The sequence below is a fragment of the Grampus griseus genome (assembly GCF_964374135.1).
Source record: "Grampus griseus genome assembly, chromosome: 14".
Taxonomy (NCBI): Eukaryota; Metazoa; Chordata; class Mammalia; order Artiodactyla; family Delphinidae; genus Grampus; species Grampus griseus.
Genome location: NC_139008.1, coordinates 64,921,486 through 64,939,517, shown reverse-complemented (window position 1 = coordinate 64,939,517; position 18,032 = coordinate 64,921,486). Strand labels below are relative to the sequence as shown.

General features: G+C 51.2%; 1 protein-coding gene across 1 annotated transcript in view; it reads left to right on the top strand.

Annotated features, from left to right (window-relative positions):
- Positions 1 to 18,008, top strand: part of TRPC4AP (transient receptor potential cation channel subfamily C member 4 associated protein) — a 76,911-nt gene extending 58,903 nt beyond the window's left edge. Inside the window, exons 9-19 of the mRNA XM_082670735.1 lie at positions 3,589 to 3,731; positions 6,627 to 6,758; positions 8,852 to 8,910; positions 10,488 to 10,589; positions 11,772 to 11,855; positions 12,912 to 13,002; positions 14,077 to 14,217; positions 14,804 to 14,912; positions 15,532 to 15,644; positions 16,656 to 16,862; positions 17,067 to 18,008. Coding sequence (XP_082526861.1) covers positions 3,589 to 3,731; positions 6,627 to 6,758; positions 8,852 to 8,910; positions 10,488 to 10,589; positions 11,772 to 11,855; positions 12,912 to 13,002; positions 14,077 to 14,217; positions 14,804 to 14,912; positions 15,532 to 15,644; positions 16,656 to 16,862; positions 17,067 to 17,204 — 1,319 coding nt within the window. The 3' untranslated portion in view covers positions 17,205 to 18,008. The remainder of the gene's footprint in view (positions 1 to 3,588; positions 3,732 to 6,626; positions 6,759 to 8,851; positions 8,911 to 10,487; positions 10,590 to 11,771; positions 11,856 to 12,911; positions 13,003 to 14,076; positions 14,218 to 14,803; positions 14,913 to 15,531; positions 15,645 to 16,655; positions 16,863 to 17,066) is intronic.
- Positions 18,009 to 18,032: the final 24 nt, after the last annotated feature.

Sequence of the window (18,032 nt, the reverse complement as noted above, 5' to 3'; positions counted from 1 at the left end):
ACTCCTACAGCTCCACAATGAAAAGACAACCCATTTCAAATTATGGGCAAAAGATCTGAATAGACTTTCTCCAAAGAAGATATAAGAAAGCCAGCAAGCACATGAAAACATGCTCAGCATCATTAGCCATCAGGGAAATGCAAATCCAACCCACAATCAGATACCACTCCACACCCACTAGGATGATTATCATCAAAAAGACACATAACATGGGGCTTCCCTGGTGGCGCAGTGGTTAAGAATCCGCCTGCCAATGTAGGGGAAAAGGATTCGAGCCCTGGCCTGGGAAGATCCCACATGCCGCAGAACAACTAAGCCCGTCCGCCACAACTACTGAGCCTGCGCTCTAGAGCCCGCGAGCCACAACTACTGAGCCCACGCACCGCAACTACTGTAGCCCACGTGCCTAGAGCCCGTGCCCCGCAACGAGAGGCCACTGCAACGAGAAGTCCGCGCACCGCAACCAAGAGTAGCCCTGCTCGCCGCAACTAGAGAAAACCCACGTGCAGCAACAAAGACCCAATGCAGCGAAAGATAAATTAATTTTAAAAAAGAGACAGATAACAGGTGTCGGCAAGGAGATGGAGAAATCAGAACCCTCATTCCCTGTTGGTGGGCATGCAAAATGGTGCAGCCACTGTGGAAAACAGTCTGTCAGGTACTCAAAAGGTTAAACATAGTTTCCGTATGACCTAGAAATTCCACTTGTAGGTATATACCCAAGAGAAATGAAAACATATGTTTACGCAAAAACTTAGACACGAATGTTCATAAGAGAAGATTTACTATAGCCAAAATATGGAAACAACTCAAATGTCCATCAACTGATGAATGGATAACAATGTGGTATATTGTATGTAATAGAATATTATACAGTAACTTAAAAAAATGAAATACTGTTACGTACTGCAACCTGAATGAACCTTGAAACCGTTGTGCTAGAAACAAAAAAACACAAGTTATATGATTCTATTTATATAAAATGTCCTGAATAGGCAGTTCCGTAGAGACAGAAAGTAGTCTAGTGGATGCCTGGAGCTGTAGGTGCTTGGCGGGAAATGGGGATTGACTGCTAATGTGAACAGGATTTCTTTTAGGGGTGATACAAATGCTCTAATATTGATTGTGGAGATGGCTGCACAATTCTGTGAATATATTAAAGGCCAATAAATTGTACGATTGAAAGGGGTGAATTGTATGGCATGTGAATCATAGCTCAGAGCTGTTTTGTTTTTTTTTTAAAGTGAGTGTGCCCCAGGGTACAGTACAGATATATGGAGGGTGGTACCACTTTAATCAGTATTGTGGAGCTGAAGAGATTTGGAGGGAAGCACAGGCCTCTTAAACTAGTTTTTCTATCCTCATCCTTGGGAATCACGTTGTTACTAAGCTCTGGCCATTGCTTTCAGGACTGTGATTCGTGAAAATATTTATCCCAGAGAGTTTCTTGTCAGGCCTTTGCAAACCAGGCACCAAAAGTTGGCAGTGACTCGGCAGAGTCCAGGCTGCCTGCATCTCTCTTTCTCCACAGACGTTCATTACTGAGGAGGGCTCATGTGCCATCCGCCGCCCCTGCTCCTTCCACAGACGTCCTCTCCCGCAGTCCCCCCCAGACCCCCAAGCTAGGTGATGAGGACGCTGAGGCGCTGGAGGCTACATGGCAGGTGTGCAGCAGAGGCGCGATTCTGCGTGATAGCTCTTCAGATTCTCTTTACAAATCAGTTGACTCTTAAAGTGTTCTGGGAGCGGGGCCAAGGAGTCCCAACACATAAATTGAGTAATTATGGTTTTCCTCCCAACATGCAAGAAAAGATATGTGAATAGATAGAATTTTCTCAATTAGATTTTTTCCAGTAAACTTTTCTTAGTCTTTGCTGGCTGTCACTTTCATTGCCATTAAGAGCTTGCAGATTAAAAGGAAGAAAACATATAGCAAGCAAGCATTAGCAAAAACTCAGAGTTCGTTTTCTACTTCTGTTTAACACATACTTGTATGTTGGGTACGTGTGCCCTGCATTTTTTAAGCACTTTCAACATATTAAATCATTTAATCTTTGCAACGTTGGTAAGAGATAGGTACTGTTGCCATTATTTCTGTTTTACAGATGAGGATGGATACTGAAGCATAGACACATCAACAGACTTCCCCAAAGCCACCCAGCAGTCTGGCTCCGAGTCCTTAACCACTGTGCTGCACTGCCTCTCTGTCATGCTTCGTTCAGCAGCTGGTCATCTTTCAGCTTTTATATTAGTGATGTAACATGGCTGGAAAAAATAGTTCTAAGTCTGTAGGGTGGAGTAAGTTAGGTTTTTAGGTCATGATATCCCCGTACAGAAATCATAACTGCATGTGCCTCACCCGAATATATCTCAATGACCACTGCTCTGTACCACATAGACTTTCTGGCCTTTTCAAAAGGCCTCTAGGGCAACAGTTCCAATAGGAACTTAAAAGGACCTTAGTAGTTACTGATTCATCCTTTCACCTTAAAGATGAGGAAAACTAAGGGGAAGTAAATCCTAAGGTCTCCTGACTCTGACCTTTTAAAATAATAGGGACCTAAGAGTGAGGCTTCCCAAGAATCAGGTGCTGGGCTCTCTTGTGTCCTCCTTCACTCCTCACAGGAGCTCCAGCCGATCGCTGCAGCACTGCTTTTCTTCCCGTTTACAGAGCACTTGAAAGCCTGACAAGGAGGTGACTTGCTCAGGGTCACACAGCCAGCAAGTTGTCATTCCACAGCCCGCCCTCAGTCTTCATCCCTTTGCTCTGCCCCATTCCCGAGAGTACCCTCCACTGCAGCCTGCGTGACCCACTGAGACTTTTTTGTTAACTGGGTAGTAGAGGAAATGAGATGGTTTACCTAAAGCCCGAAACCCAATGCCTGACACATATTGTGTCCATGAATATTACGTAGCTTTTGCTGTTGTCACTAATAATGAAATAGGGTAAAATGAAAACCTGCTAGTAGATAATATCTGTATATTATCTGTATCATCTGTACAGATAGTATCTGTATCACTAGTATCGATTGTGATGCCTCGTCTGCCTTAGGAAACTTTCCATGACTGTTTGAAAAACAGGAGGGAAAAAAATCTTCAAAAAGCATCCATTTTAGTCCTTCAGCAGTGCCCCCTTGTGGCATCTAAGCAGAGGGACCAGGTACTTAAGAGTCCTTTGTGACCTGAAGAGAATTTGACACAGTTTGCTGCTGGGCATGTGTCTGGGCACTTTCTCGGGGTGGGCGCGGAGGGTCCGGTGGTGGCAGGAGAAGGGATTTGGGGGCAGGGCATGGATCAGATTACTGGGTTGGCTGTGTCAGAGTATTTTTGCTGGGTGTTAAAAGCTGATGGGATACAATTGCAGAGTCCATGTTCCTAAGTTTCTAAGCTTCCCTGAACCCGGTGGCCTGGAGAGAGTTTTGAGGCTTTCAAAGTCTCTGTCACGGACTCAGGGCCCAGTCTGATGGCTCTGTTACCTCAGGTCTGTTCAGAGCAGGTTTGAGGGGCAGAAACGTGTTTCCTCATGAGCAGTGATTGAACCCCCTTTCCTGGTGGCTGTCTCAGCCTCCATTGTGCTCCCTCCTCCAGGGGCTTCGGAGGAAAATGGCCTGCCTCACACTTCACCTAGGACCCAGCTGCCTCAGTCAATGAAGATCATGCATGAGATCATGTACAAACTGGAAGTGCTCTATGTCCTCTGCGTGTTGCTGATGGGGCGCCAGCGAAACCAGGTGGGCCCTTCCGCCACGTCTCAGAGCAGGAGGAGCCGCGGGCAGACACTTCCCAGGCACCTGTTAGGCTGCCCCTCACAATGCCTCTGTCTCTGGCCAGCAAAGCGAGGGGTTGGCTCCCTTGTCCCTGTTTTACACATCAGGAAACCAGTCTGATTCCGGGGCTCATAGTCTTTCCACTGTACCTTGCTGTGGGCATCATTTCTAGACAGAGCATTGGTGCCCCGGGCAGGAGTGGGCGGCTTAGCCATGTTATCTGACCTTGTTAATGTGCAGAGTAAAGGGTGGGTGTCTGCCCTGTAGGTGCACTGGAGGAGTTGCCAGGCTGATGGGGACTTGGGGTGGCGGGTCGGAACTGTGTCAAGTTATGAAAACTAGGCAACTGCGGGGGGTCCAGCCATGCTGAGGTTCCTTGAACCTTGAAGCAGTTCCAGGAGGGAGGAGCAGGGAGGAGGGGGAGGGCTCTAGAAGTATGCAGCACTCCTCAAGATGCATAAGTGGCCCACTCGTGCTCCCTGCGCATTCTCCTAGGGGTGAAACGAGGCCTGGGGGGAGGGGTGGGCTAAGGGAAGCGGGAGCTGGGAGCTCAGCAGTCCTTGAGCACCTTTTTGAGTTAGGGACTGTACTCTCACACAGCTCTCTGTGAGGTGGGTGCAGTTATCACAAGTTTACAAGTGAGGAGCAATTTTAGAGAGGGCAGCAGGGAAAAGACTGGCTGAAAGATGACATCTGGCCCGGCAGCGTCCTGAAGAAAGCGAGGAAGCCAGGACTGCTAACCCTCAAGACAGCCTGCCAGGTAGAGGGAGCAGGCCCAGATGGGAAGTGGGTGCGAGCCTGCCTGGTGGGTTGGTGGAACAGTAGGGAAGCTGGGGGATGGACAGGAACCAGCAGCGAGGAGAGGTGGGCTGAGGGGTCACGCGGGGGCCAGGTCGCATTGGGCTTTCATAGGCCATTTAAGGGCTCTTGTGTTTATACTCTGAGTGAAATGGGAAGCCATCCTCTGGCTGCTGTGTGAAAGAGCTCACAGTAGCTAGGACCAGCATGTTTGTGGCAGGAGTGGTGAGAGGTGCTTGCATTCTGGATCTATTTTGAAGGTAGAACAGGTAAGATTTGCTGATAGGTTAGATGTGGACATAAGGGGAGAGGAGTTAAAGGTAACTTCCTTACCTCTTTCCAAGCAGGTGGGAGGAATGGTTTGCCATTTATTGACATGGTTAAGACTGGTGGGTAAGGACTGGAGGGGCAGACGTCTGAAGGGAGGAAGGGGAGGAGTTCAGTTTGAACAAGTTAGGTTTAGGTGTCTGTTAGAATTGGCACTTGGCTTACCTGCACCTGGAGTTAGGGGAGAGGAGAGGCCTGGAGGTATAACTTTGGGCGTCGTCACCCTGTGGTTGGCATTTAAAACCAGGACGCTGGATGAGATCCTGCCCTGATGTCCACAGCACTGGGACTCCTTCCTTTAATATGGAATATATTTCTTATAAAAGATATTAGTCACAATATCTTACCTGTGTTGAGTGCTTTTTCTTTTTTGAGGCACTTTCATCGTCATTCATATTTGAATTTGAGGTTATTTGGTAAGTTATACAGCAGGTGGTGACCTCTACCCCACTTGATGCTTGTGAAAACAAAGATACAAAAAGGGCCCTGCTCTCAGTCATCTCAGGCATCGTGAGAGCCAGGATTTAAACTCTGCTGCCCTGACTCTTCTTTCTGTCCCCTCACCATGGCAGTTCCCTGCTCTCTGAGCCTTCCTGTTACCAAGTTTCTATGAATCATTGTGGTCTTTAGTTAAACTGTGATAACAGCCTCCACTTCCTTGGGAGGGACCATCAGCTGGCCTCAGAACCCTGCCTTCCTGAGAACCAGTGTTATGCTGGTGTGTCCTCATTTGCACAGTCAGCATTAACTGAGTTCCTACTGTGTGCTAGGCACTGTGGGAACATGGATTCACAGACCCCGCCTAGACCAGGACAGCAGGGGGAACAGTTTCCCCGGCCAGGTCCCCCAGAAGGCTCCTCCTTGGAGTGACCTTATTATTGTGCACTTGGGCCAGGTTCTCTGACCAGTCTCGGCTAAGTTGAAATCACTAGACTGGAAATGCTCACCAAATGTCATAAGTTCCATCCCTCTGGTGCTAATGAAAATAATCAATACAACAGTCATTTTTTCCAGCGCTTCCTGTAAGTCAGGCCCTGAGCTTCCCTCACATTACCTCATTCAGCCCTTTCAATAGCTTCATCAGCCCTCATTTTCCATCAAGGGACTCAGGCTTAAAGAAGAATGTTGCCCAGAGTCACAGCACTGTCAAGTTCTGGTCTCCCAAGATAAACACCAGCCTGTGGTGGACGGGGAAGGGACAGGCTTTCAGATCAGAACACCTGAGTTAGGGTGACATTTCCACCCCTGCCTTGGCCACATCGGTCCTGCTAAACTTTCCTTTCCTCTGTAAAATGGGAATTAGTAAGTACTGGGGCTGTGCTCTGGACTAGACATGTTTTCTGACTTTATCCTTACAACAGCCCTGAAAAGTAGTAATAGTTTTGTTTTATGTTATGTAAAAAATTATTTTAATAGGTCAGTAATTCACATAGTTCTGTATTAAAAGGTGTAAATGAGTATAAGTGAAGCCTTTCTCCCCTCTGATCCTGAACACTCAGGGTTCTCCCATGAAGCATCTAATTTTACCAGTTATTAATGTCTCCTTCTAGAGAGTTTAAAAGTATGTTTGTGCGTGGTGGGAGTGGTGGTGAGGGTAGAGTAAGTGTGGCTGTTTTCTTTAAGCCTCAGCAATGCTTTCTTCGTCCTGAAGCCTCATGGTACCTACCTGCCCAGGCTTTGATAGGCCTTCACAGCACATTTGTCTTAATGCTTTTGCCTTCCTGCCCCATCCAGGTTCACAGAATGATTGCGGAGTTCAAGCTGATCCCTGGGCTGAACAATTTGTTTGACAAACTGATTTGGAGGAAGCATTCAGCATCTGCCCTTGTCCTCCACGGTCACAACCAGAACTGTGACTGTAGCCCGGTGAGCAGGGACCCTGGTGACAGATGGGCTTTGCTTGCCAGAAGTAGTTGTTTCAAGAACTGCTGTTGGCCCTTTGAAATTTCATTCTTTGAGAGTAGAGCAGAAACTGAAAGTCATAGCCTGTGTAACCCCATAATTGGAAGCCACCTTGGGGAAGGATCTAACCCCCACCCTTCACCTATCCAGAAATCCCTTTTGAGGCCCTCCAGCCAGCCTTCCCTTGTTCACCTCTGGGCAGGGCACTCACTTTCCTCCAGACAGGGCTACCCTCTCTGCTACGGAACAGCAAGTTTTTCCTCATTCTGTTCTCTATCCCATTGTAATTTACACCCACTGATAGTAGGTTTGCCTTCCAGGACCACGCCAGTGGTCTGCCTCCAAAAAGGGCTTTAGGAGGTTTTCTCTTTTTTAAGGGTCAAGGGCTCACCTTTGCTCGGTCTTTCTCACGGTGCCCTAGAGAGCACTGAACTGGGAGTCAGGAGCCCTGTTGTGCCACTCAGCTTTTTGGGAGAGCTTGAACAAGTCACTGAATCTCTGAGCCTCTGTTTCTTGCAAAAGAAAGATCATCGGCTCTCAGCATGAGGGGGAAAGTGCCACACGGCCACCAGGCCCAGTGACACGGGTCCTCCCTGGTCTCTAAGCTGCATTCTGGGGACTTTCCTCAGTGCCGAATCTTCCAGTTTACTGTTTTTCTCCTTGGCTTTGTCAGATTTACCTTTCAGCACATCCATTTAAGTTAATTTCAAGTGAATATATTCTGCATTTCTAGACATTTTGTCTGGATCTTTGTCAAAAGCTACGTGGTCTTTTATTCATTATGTTAATATTTTGTTCTTCTGTTGCATTTTCTGTCTTTAATTTTACCTCTTTAATCATTCATAACATACTTTTTTATGGTATTTTTTGGATTGCTCATGGGGAGCTACTTGTGTCTGAGTCTTCAGACTCGCCTCGGGGTGGAGTGTTGCCTTGTGTTCTGTACTGTTTGTAGAAGATCACCTTCGGGGGAGGGGGAGCTTGTTTTCCCTGTGAGTACCTGTGTAGCCTGGGCCCTGGAAGTAGTCCTATAGAACATTTGGCTTTTGTCTGCCAGGTACTTCAGGGGGCACAGCATCCCAGGGCAAGGTTTCATTTTGAGTGTCTGCCCTCCCACTCTGGTAGTATGAGCCCAGGGTCCTCCTGGGGACCTGGGGGCTCCCCTCCACCACCAGCAGCACCCTGGCAGAGACAGGCTTATTTACCAGCTCCCTGGGCTGGTAGGTGGGGTTTTTCTAACCCTTTTTTCACCAAATGTTTACATTCTGCAGGCTTTCCATGGGCCCAAGGTTCTGTCTGGTCCCTGCAGAGCATTGAAACCCAAGCCCTGGCCCGAATAAGTCTCATTTCCACTTCTCCACCCACCCGGAGTTGCCACCATCAGCTCTTCTGCTCGCTGCTCTGAACTCGGTCCTTTCATTTCTGATTCTAGTGGAATTTCCTATGAACTTAGCCTCACATTTAAAATAATTTCAGTTATTTTTTTAAAGACTTTTTTAAAAAAATTAATTTATTTTATTTTTGGCTGCATTCGGTCTTCATTGCTGACCACGGGCCTTTCTCTAGTTGCGGTGAGCAGAGGCCTGCAGTGCGCGGGCCTCTCACTGCGGTGACCTCCCCCGTTGTGGAGCACAGGCTCTAGGTGCACGGGCTTCAGCAGTTGCGGCTCACAGGCTCTAGACCACAGGCTTAGTAGCTATGGTGCGTGGGCCCAATTGTCTCACAGCTTGTGAGATCATCCCGGACCAGGGCTCGAACCCATGTCCCCTGCATTGTCAGGTGGATTCCCAACCACTGTGCCACCGGAGAAGCCCAATTTCAGTTATTTTTTATCCAGTTATGTTGGGGTGTTTTTAACAGGAAGGGTCTACATTAGCTGAATCTCCTGTTGGCCAGATGTGGACAAAGGGTTTTCTGACTAAAGAGAAGTCCTCACTGTGCACGAGGACAGGGGCTCAGAGAAGCAGAGTGACATCCAGGCTGTCACCAGAGCCTTTTGTTTTCTTTTGGAACATTGTGACTGTGGTTTTAACATCGAGGATGCACATGTATTTTAGGACATCACCTTGAAGATTCAGTTTTTGAGGCTCCTCCAGAGTTTCAGCGACCACCATGAGTAAGTACGAGCCATCCCTGGAGGAGAGTTGTTTCGTTGTCTTTTCTTCTCCCTTTGTCTAACCGCTCACCTCGGCTCAGGAGGACCTGGGCGCCGTTCTCACCTCAGGGCAACCGCATGGGGCTGCACTTCCATGATCAGGGCTGCCATTTGTGCAGCCCATCCTTTATGTCAGGCCCTACACTGAGTTTCCTCTTGCCCCACAGCCACCTTGGAAGTGAGTGCGGAAGTTGCTGCCCCCTTATTACCCTTGGGGTCAATACAGCTCTCAGCCGTCTGTCCCTCTGAGCCAGGAGCTTGGCTATTTGCAGGGGCCAGCAGGAACCTCAGATGGCCAAAGTGGGCTGAGTATTGGCATGTTGAGCAGATGGAATATTCTTCACCTTTACAAAGAGATGTACTCTCCCCTGTTTTCCTTGAAACACACTCTGCCCTCTTATTTTTACTGTCCAACGTTTGGTGGAGGATGTGTTGGAGAATGATTCTCTGCTATAAGGAAAGTGCAGGGGAGGGGTAAATGGCAGCTGACCTTGGCGTTGGTGAGACCTTGGTGAGCTGGAACACACAGGCAGCCACTGCTCAGCTCTTAGCAGCTGTTGGTGTACAGGAAACAAGGCCCAGTGTTGCATAGCTTCTGAGTTTTTCCCCCAAGGAAAGCCAGAAATTAAGATTTATGTGAAAAGTCCTGATTTTTAAGTGCTGGTTTATATTCGTTTCAAATATTGTATAAGCTGACAGGACGTGCCTGGGGACACATGTGACCTCAGGGGCCTTCACTTTGCAGCTTTTGTCTGGATCATGTTGATCATCCTCTCTGAGAGGTTCTCTGTCTGAAGGCCTCAAGCTCCAGCAAGTATGTCAGCCCTGAAAAACGGCACCAATGTGTTCTGAACGTGTCCTTTTTTTCCTGAAGAATTGAGCCCCTAGCTTTCATCAGATTCTTAAATCTGATGGGTCATGTTCTCAGGCTTGGATTTTATATATTCTAAAGCAGTGCGAAAATGTGGGAGCATTTTTCATGGGAGTGACATGATCAGATTCCAGTTATCTGAAGATTATTCTGGGTGCTGTATGTGGGAGTGACTCCTGTGGGGAGACCATTTAGGAAGCTGGTTCTGTCCACATGACTTGGGTGGCGAGAGGCCTGGATGTGAAAGGGAAAGGAGGGAGGGAGTGTCACAGCCAACTCAGGCCTCCTGGTGGGAATGTTGGAACAGGGCCAGTCTTGAGTAAAATGATGAGTTTGATTTGGACATCACTGAGTTGGAAGTGCCTTTGAGAAATTAAATAGAAATGTTCAGTGGCAAAAGAAAGGCCTAGAGATGCTAAGGAAAGGGGCCTCATTAGTGGACGTGGCAGGCAGAGGGTGGGCGTTGGGGCCAGGGAGACTCCCACAGCCTGAGAGCAGTGGGCTGCGTGCCCTGCCACAGAATGCTGGCTCGGGGTAAGTGGCGTTGGGGGCGGGTACCCCGGGGCTTCTCGGATTCCCTCCACAGCAAATGGGCAGGGCACTAGCCCAGTGTTGATGCGGCAGCCACAGTTCCTGTCCTTTACCACCTCCAACACATTTATTTCAGGAACAAGTATCTACTGCTCAACAACCAAGAGCTGAATGAACTCAGCGCCATCTCTCTCAAGGCCAACATCCCCGAGGTGGAAGCCGTCCTCAACACTGACAGGTGAGCACGGCTGGGGTGCATCTGTGGCCCACAGCCCACCCTGGTTTCCTGCGTGTCCCAGGGCTCCCAGATGGGTGCACACAGGTGTGTGTACTTGTCCTTTCTCACTCACGTGTAGCTACAGTGTCTTGAGGGCTCCTGTGTGCCAGGCACTGTCCTCCCGTCACCTGCATTATCTCATTGGAGCCCCGCAGCAGCCCTTGGAGGGAAGTGCCGTCGTCACCTCCACTTTACAGACTGGGGAGCAGGGGCTCGGGTCACCTCCCACAGGTCATATATACTCTGCTGTCTCCCTTGTCACCCAGCTTCATTGACATGCTCCTTTCCTGCCCTCTGCCAAGTCCCATTAGCTGGGTTATACTTGCCTCACTTTCTAGAGCGGAGCAGGGAAGTCACAGGCTCACAGGGGTCAGGGGAGGGAGGGAGGACTGTATCCAGCAACAGGAGTTGTAATTCTCCAGCCTTTTTTGTTTGTTTGTTTGTTTTTACTTTTAAAGTAGCAGAAATCTTTGTTCAAATGAAAGTGAATATAGTCCCACCCTAACACCTGTAGTGGGTGAATAGTAGAGCTGCTCTATTTGAAGGGGGAGTTTAAGGACCTAGAGTCCCTGCCTGCTTGGCCCTCTCTCCCCGATAATGCAACCTGAGTCATTTCCTCACTTACTGTCTTTGCTTCCTAGACCAGGAAGCGGAGGCCCAGAGCCTCAGGTACTTGTCCAAGGCCAGCTGGAGCTGAACCTGGGGCCCAGGGTACTCCCTGCCTCACCCTGTTGGCACGGACTTTGCCCCATCTGCTAGACTCTGTCATGGTATTTCAAACCCACTTTTGTTGTAAGCAGCCCTCTCTCCAGCAGTTCTGAGCCCTGTGTGACTCTGGTTGTGTTTTTGGCCTCTGATCACTTGTCAGTGAGTTTGGGCAGGAAAAGCTGCCCTGAGATGTAGTGAGAATGCACTTGGCTATTCAGTTGTGAGACTGCAGGAGTCCTTAGGGTGCTCTGGACCCAGGTAGAGCAGGAGGACATCCTGTAGGTTTGGAAATGTCACCATGCTTTTTTACCCACCTACCCCAGCAGAGACACCCAACCCCAGGGCCCCAAGGCACAGTCCTTCGGCCAAGTGGAATTTGGCCCCTGTCAGCCTCTCAGATCTGCCCCCAATATGTCCCTGTGTATTTTATTTCAGGAGTTTGGTGTGTGATGGGAAGAGGGGCTTATTAACTCGTCTGCTGCAGGTCATGAAGAAGGAGCCAGCTGAGTCATCTTTCAGGTAGATCTGGGACACGCACCTGCCACTCCTGAGGGCCCAGGAGCCAAGTGTTTCTTTAGCTGTTAGAATGACCTTCTTTAGTCACCAGCTTCTACCCCGGACATCTGGTTACTGTCAGGGAGAGGGAGTTTGCCGTCTCCCTTGTGTTGACTCAGCACGTACTCACTAGCTTCTGCTGCGTGCCACCAGTGTGTTTCAAGAATTGACCAAGCATTCACCAAGCACCTGTTCTGTGCTGGTGCTGGACAGGTGGGGGAGAAATGGGAGCTACAGCCCCTGCCCACATGGAGTTGCCTGGGTTGTGAGAAACAAGCATGAAAAGAAACCTGTGTGAGGGTTGCAGTGTGGAAAGGCTCGGAGCCAGGACCTGCCCCGGGAGCCGTGGGAGCAAAGGAAAGCCTGGTGGGGTGGGTGCGGACAGGGAGGGCACCTCAGTTCCTTAGACTCATCTAAGTTGAGTCTTAAAGGTTGCAGACAGCAGGAGCAGGTGAGGGAGGCATTCCATCAGGGTGGGTGTGAGCTGTCAGTAGGCTCCATCCCCTAGGGTCCCCTGTCAGCTCAGCCTGCTTTGTCCTGACGTCCCCTTATGGATCCCAGCTCTACCCTCTAGGGCCACTCAGTCAACATCAGCCACCTCTTCTCTAGGACAGCCCGTCAGAAGTGAGCTCGGTGGTCTGTCCACACGTCTGTCGGGTTCCCTCATGCATTCCCGGCCCCTCGCTTCCATGTCCTCCTGTTCCTCTGAAGGGGCAGAGGCTAGAGTGTGTTTTCACACGTGATTCACGGGGCCAGCCCTTTGATCCTAGATGCTGCCTTCTCCAAGACACAGCTCCTTCCAGACGAACCACATGGAGGACTGTTCCCCCCTGAGCCATCAGATCCCTGAGGATGGGGACCCTTGATGTGTCCCCGATGCCTAGTAGATAGACGTTCAGTAAATGTCTGTTGGATAAATGAAAAGGCAGCAGACATCTCCCAGCCCCTTGGTGAATAGAACATGGGCCAGAAGAGGGCAGCCTTAGCCACCTGGGCCAGGGGTCAACATTTGGGTCGCAGGTTTTGGCAAGCCCGGGCTGTGGAGAGTTTCCTCCGAGGGACCACCTCCTATGCAGACCAGATGTTCCTGCTGAAGCGAGGCCTTCTGGAGGTAATGGCCCGGAGGAGCCAGGGTGTCGGGTGTCCCTCTCCCCAGCCCCATGTGTTGCTTTCCTGTCCTGAGACCTAGACAGCTGGCAGAGCAGACCAGATCTCTTTATCATAAAATGCCAGTGCAGATCGCCCTGGTACTTCCCCATAGCTGTCAACTCTGGGTTCCCCATGGGTGCCTAACGGGTGACTGAGGGATCTGGGGGTGGCCATGGAGGATTACAGGAGTCTGTAAAGTTGCTCAGCAAGGCCTTTTGACCCTGAGGATATTTTGCTGCTGACTAAAAGTTCATTTCCCTTTCTTGAAAAATGGCCTCCAGAAAAAGCAAAATTTACGAAGGGAGGTAGGGCAAAATGTCCAAAGCTACAATTGGGTAAAAAAAAGGATACAAATAAGAAACTGACCCATGCATTGTTATAAAAATCCATAAGGAAAAGAACTGATCCAAATTGGTATATACAACTTCAAGAAAATAAAAATGAAAAAGGAAACAGTTTAACTGTCATAGAAAACCTTCTCAAGGAGTTAATAAATTGCTTTATGTTCTTGATAAAAGTTCACTGACTTTAGTGTGAACTTCTTCTTTTATTAACATAAAGACAAACCATGGGGTCAAAACGTGTCTCGTGTTCTTAAACCCTGTGCTTCACTTGAATGGCTTCAGTGCTCGGGCAGTGGCCAGTGTTACCTCTGGAGACGGCCACCTCCCTGTGAGCTGGAGAGCCTGGCCGTCTTGCAGACACTTTAGCTCGGACCTGGGCAAGCGAGAGAGGTGATGGCTACACAGCCCAACCTCCCCCCACACCCGACTTCCTGGTGAGGTGTGTCAGGCCCGGCCCTGCCCTGGGAGCCACCAGCGTCCTCAGATGAGAATCTAGACAGGGGAGCAGGTTCCATCAACCTGGATGCTTGCTCAAAGCTAATGCCACGTGGTCTGAGCTATGTGCCAGGGCTGGGGGAGGCTGGCGGTGGGCAGCTTAGATGAGCACAGCCTGGGGGCAGCAGCCATATGTGCCTGTTGGTCCCTGGGATCAGCCGCCTTCCTGCCTTCACCCTGTCCTCTCCCACCCCCAGCACATCCTCTACTGCATTGTGGACAGTGAGTGCAAGTCGCGGGATGTGCTCCAGAGTTACTTTGACCTCCTGGGGGAGCTGATGAAGTTTAATGTTGATGCATTCAAGAGATTTAATAAATACATCAACACGGATGCAAAGGTAAGTCTAACCCATGGTTCCGTGGGGTGTGCCACATCATCCAGAAGTTATGTTGGAGCCCAGTCTTCAGATGCTGGTTTTAAATTGGAGAGTCCTGGGGAGTCAGCGGGTAGTTGTCAACAAACATTCATTAGCCCTTGCTGTGTGCCGGGCACTGTGCTAGACCCTGGGTACACAGGGATGAAAGTCTCAGCCGCTTGTGGGCAGGTGGGCTTGGAAATGGGTCTGATGCAGTGTGCTGGGTGCCATGATGAGCCCCAGAAGGGCAGGACTGGGCCCGGTGTGTTAGGCTCACAGGATGTGTGTGGCAGAAACCCAGCTCAGACAAGTTGAAGTAAAAATGACAGTAGACCCTTCAGTGCAGAAAACACTGGACATAGTGTCAGAAGATCCGAGTCGAGCTCTTTTGCTGGGACTGCTTATTAGGTGGTGAGGGCAGGGCACAGGTTTGTCCGAGCTTCAGTCTTCCTGTTGGAAACAGCTGGGCCAGGGTACGGGGATACCCCCTGCAGTGACTGCACGCCCTAGGCCTTGGCCGTCTCCAGCCGAGAACCCACCACCCCCGTCAGCCCAGCCTCCGCTCCAGTTCCAGGTGTTCCTGAAGCAGATCAACAGCTCGCTGGTGGACTCCAACATGCTGGTGCGCTGCGTCACTCTGTCACTGGACCGATTCGAAAACCAGGTGGACATGAAAGGTAAGAAAAAGCCGTAATGCCAAGGTGAATCGGTCCAGTGTGGCTGCGATTGGTGTCAAATGCCCAGCCTCTAGCAAGGAGACAGAAATGTCTGGAAGTAGCTGCACCAAACACCCACGTGGTTGGGGTCAAGGCGGTGGCTCTCAGGGTGATTTTCTTGGCTTTGCTTTTATCATCCATGCTTCCTCTGATGAGCATGTGTGACATTTTAATGGCAGGTGGGAAAAAAAAAAACTGTTTCCAGCAAAATACAAAAAACAACACACACCCTTCCTCTCCTGGCCTGGACTTGGCTGGGATGAGAGGCCCCCACGTGGTGAAGACTGGGGAGGGCCTCTGGGAGAGGCGGTCCCCAAACGTGACCGAAGGCAAAGGTGGAAGCAAACTCCTGGCAGGGGCTCTAGTGAGAACGCAGGCTTTAGCCGGGGTTGCAGAGCAGCTGGAGGTTTGTTCCTGCTGCAGCCAGCACTTTCTGTAGTTGTTTTGACAGTGGGGGCTCCCAGCTTCAGAGTCAGAGCCCGAGGGGGGCTTGACTAGAAGCCTGGATGTCAGGCCCCTGGGCCTGACCGCAGACCAGCTTCCACACCTGCTGCTCACACCTCTGCCTCTCTGTCCCTAGTCGCAGAGGTCCTGTCCGAGTGCCGCCTGCTTGCCTACATATCCCAGGTGCCCACACAGATGTCCTTCCTCTTCCGCCTCATCAATATCATCCACGTGCAGACGCTGACCCAGGTGAGAGGCTCTGCAGACCTGCCACAGGGAAAGGGAGATTGGAAGCAGTTACCCTCATCCCAGAGCCACCTTCAGCCTAGAAGTGTTGGGTTGGCCAAAAAGTTCGTTTGGTTAATGAATACATTCAATAAAGTTCTTGGTGAAAATGAAAAATGTGTCTTTTTACTTAAAACTGAACAAACTTTTGGGCCAACCCAATACATCTCCTGAGACCCATCCCTTGGTTCCTGGGAAACCCTCCCAGCTATTCTGAGGACTTTTCTCCAATAAGGATCAGTGCCCCATTTTACAGAAGGGGCCTGGGGAGGGAGCAAGGCTCCAAGGTCACAGATGATTTGGGGCAGAGTCAGGATGGGCGCTGAGCTCTGAATCCCAGCTCAGTGCTCTCCGAGCCCAGCCTCCTGTGCAGACTTTGGGGTTGGACCTGATGTTGACTCCCACCTCCTTCAACAGATAACTGTGCAGCTGACCCTTTTCCGAGCTTCACACCCCTCTTTTCTAAAATGGGGGTAATACTCAGAGGTTGTTCTTTCATTCCTTCATCTAACGTTTACTGAGGCGAGACCCTGGGCTGGGGATGCACAGTGAACGAAACAGTCTGAGACACTTCAGGAAGCTGCCTGTCTAGTGCTGAGTGAAGCGGAGTGAGACACCTGCATCTGATGCGTGCACCCCGCCGCCCCAGGGATCGAAGCTCCTGGGAAGAAGCGATGCCTGAGCTGATTCTGGAGGAAGAGTGGACTCTAACTAGACTGATGACACCGTTCCCACCGGAAACATCCCAGGGTGGGGATGGGGGCGTGGGGTGAGGGACCAGGAAGGCACTTGGGCCAGGATGCCAGCATCGTTCCTCTCCCCAGTCCTCTTGTCAGCTTTCTGCAGGGGCAGTGCAGTGCATGGCCCCTGGACTCCGCCAGGGACACCGTCCTCCCTGCCCAGTGGCACCCCCGCTCCACCGGGGCCCCTGGGGCTGCCGGCACGTGCGTGACCTGGATGGCCTGGTGCTTGCAGGAGAATGTCAGCTGCCTGAACACCAGCCTGGTGATCCTGATGCTGGCCCGACGGAAAGAGCGGCTGCCCCTGTACCTGCGGCTGCTGCAGCGGATGGAGCACAGCAAGAAGTACCCTGGCTTCCTGCTTAACAACTTCCACAACCTGCTGCGCTTCTGGCAGCAGCATTACCTACACAAGGACAAGGACAGCACCTGCCTGGAGAACGTGAGTGCCCCACCCCTGAGGGGTGGCGGGCGGGCTGCGGGCACGCAGACCCAGGGCCCCTCGGAGGGGCGTCTGGGGTCCCTGGTCCCCGCCTGGACCCTGTGGCAGGCAGCTCTTTGTCCCCTTACCAAGGCCCTCCCCACGGGGTGCTGGGCTCGACCCGGGTCCCCCAGGCGCCCGCCCAGCCCCTCTCTCTTTGCCCAGAGCTCCTGCATCAGCTTCTCATACTGGAAAGAGACAGTGTCCATCCTGTTGAACCCGGACCGCCAGTCACCCTCTGCCCTTGTCAGCTACATCGAGGAGCCCTACATGGACATAGACAGGGACTTCACCGAGGAGTGATCTTGGGCCAGGCCTTGGGAGGCTGCTGGGCCTGGGCCAGCGCGGGTGAGCGTGGGTACGTGTGCCTCACGCCCTGCCCTGCCCTGTCCCGTCCTGTCCCCCACCCCGCGCCTCCCTGCTGCTCTCCGCCTGCCCCAGGTCTTCAGGTACAGGCTTGGTGGGAGGGAGCGTCTAGAAGCCCTTGGCCCCTGGGTCTGAGGGCCCCGGGTCATTGGGGAGCCTCAGTTCCCTCAAGATCTCCATGACGAGGACAGGGACACTGTGCCCACCCTTCCTTCAGAACCCTGGGGTCCCGGCCCACCCAGAGGTAAGGGACTTTTAAAAATAGCTCTGTCTGAGCTCCTGCCCGGTCTCTTGGCTGTCAGTCCTGGGGTGGGGAGGGAGATAAGGGCACCCTCCCCCAATCTGTGAGCCAAGCTTGCCCTGGCCTTTGGACCCAGGCAAAGGCTTCTGAGCCCTTGGGCAGGGGTGGGGGACACCAGAGAACGCTACCTTCCCCCAAGCCTGCCCTTCTGTCCCTCCCTTCCTCCCTCCCTTGTTTTCCTTTAGCTCCTCTGGTTCTGTTTGCTCATTGGCCGCTGTGTTCATGGGTTCCCCCAGAAGTGGGAGGGGCCTTCTCTTTCCATCCCTTGGAGCACAGGGAGGCTGTGCCTGGGCCCCCCGCTCCAGGGCAGCATCTCCTGCCTGAGCCCACCCCGCGCAGGAGCCTGCCTGGGAGCATACCCTCGGCCCCTCCGTGTGTTGCCAATTTATTAACAACAAATAAACCAATTAAATGGAGACTATTAAAGAATTTATTTTAAATGACTGATGTGGACCTGACTTTTG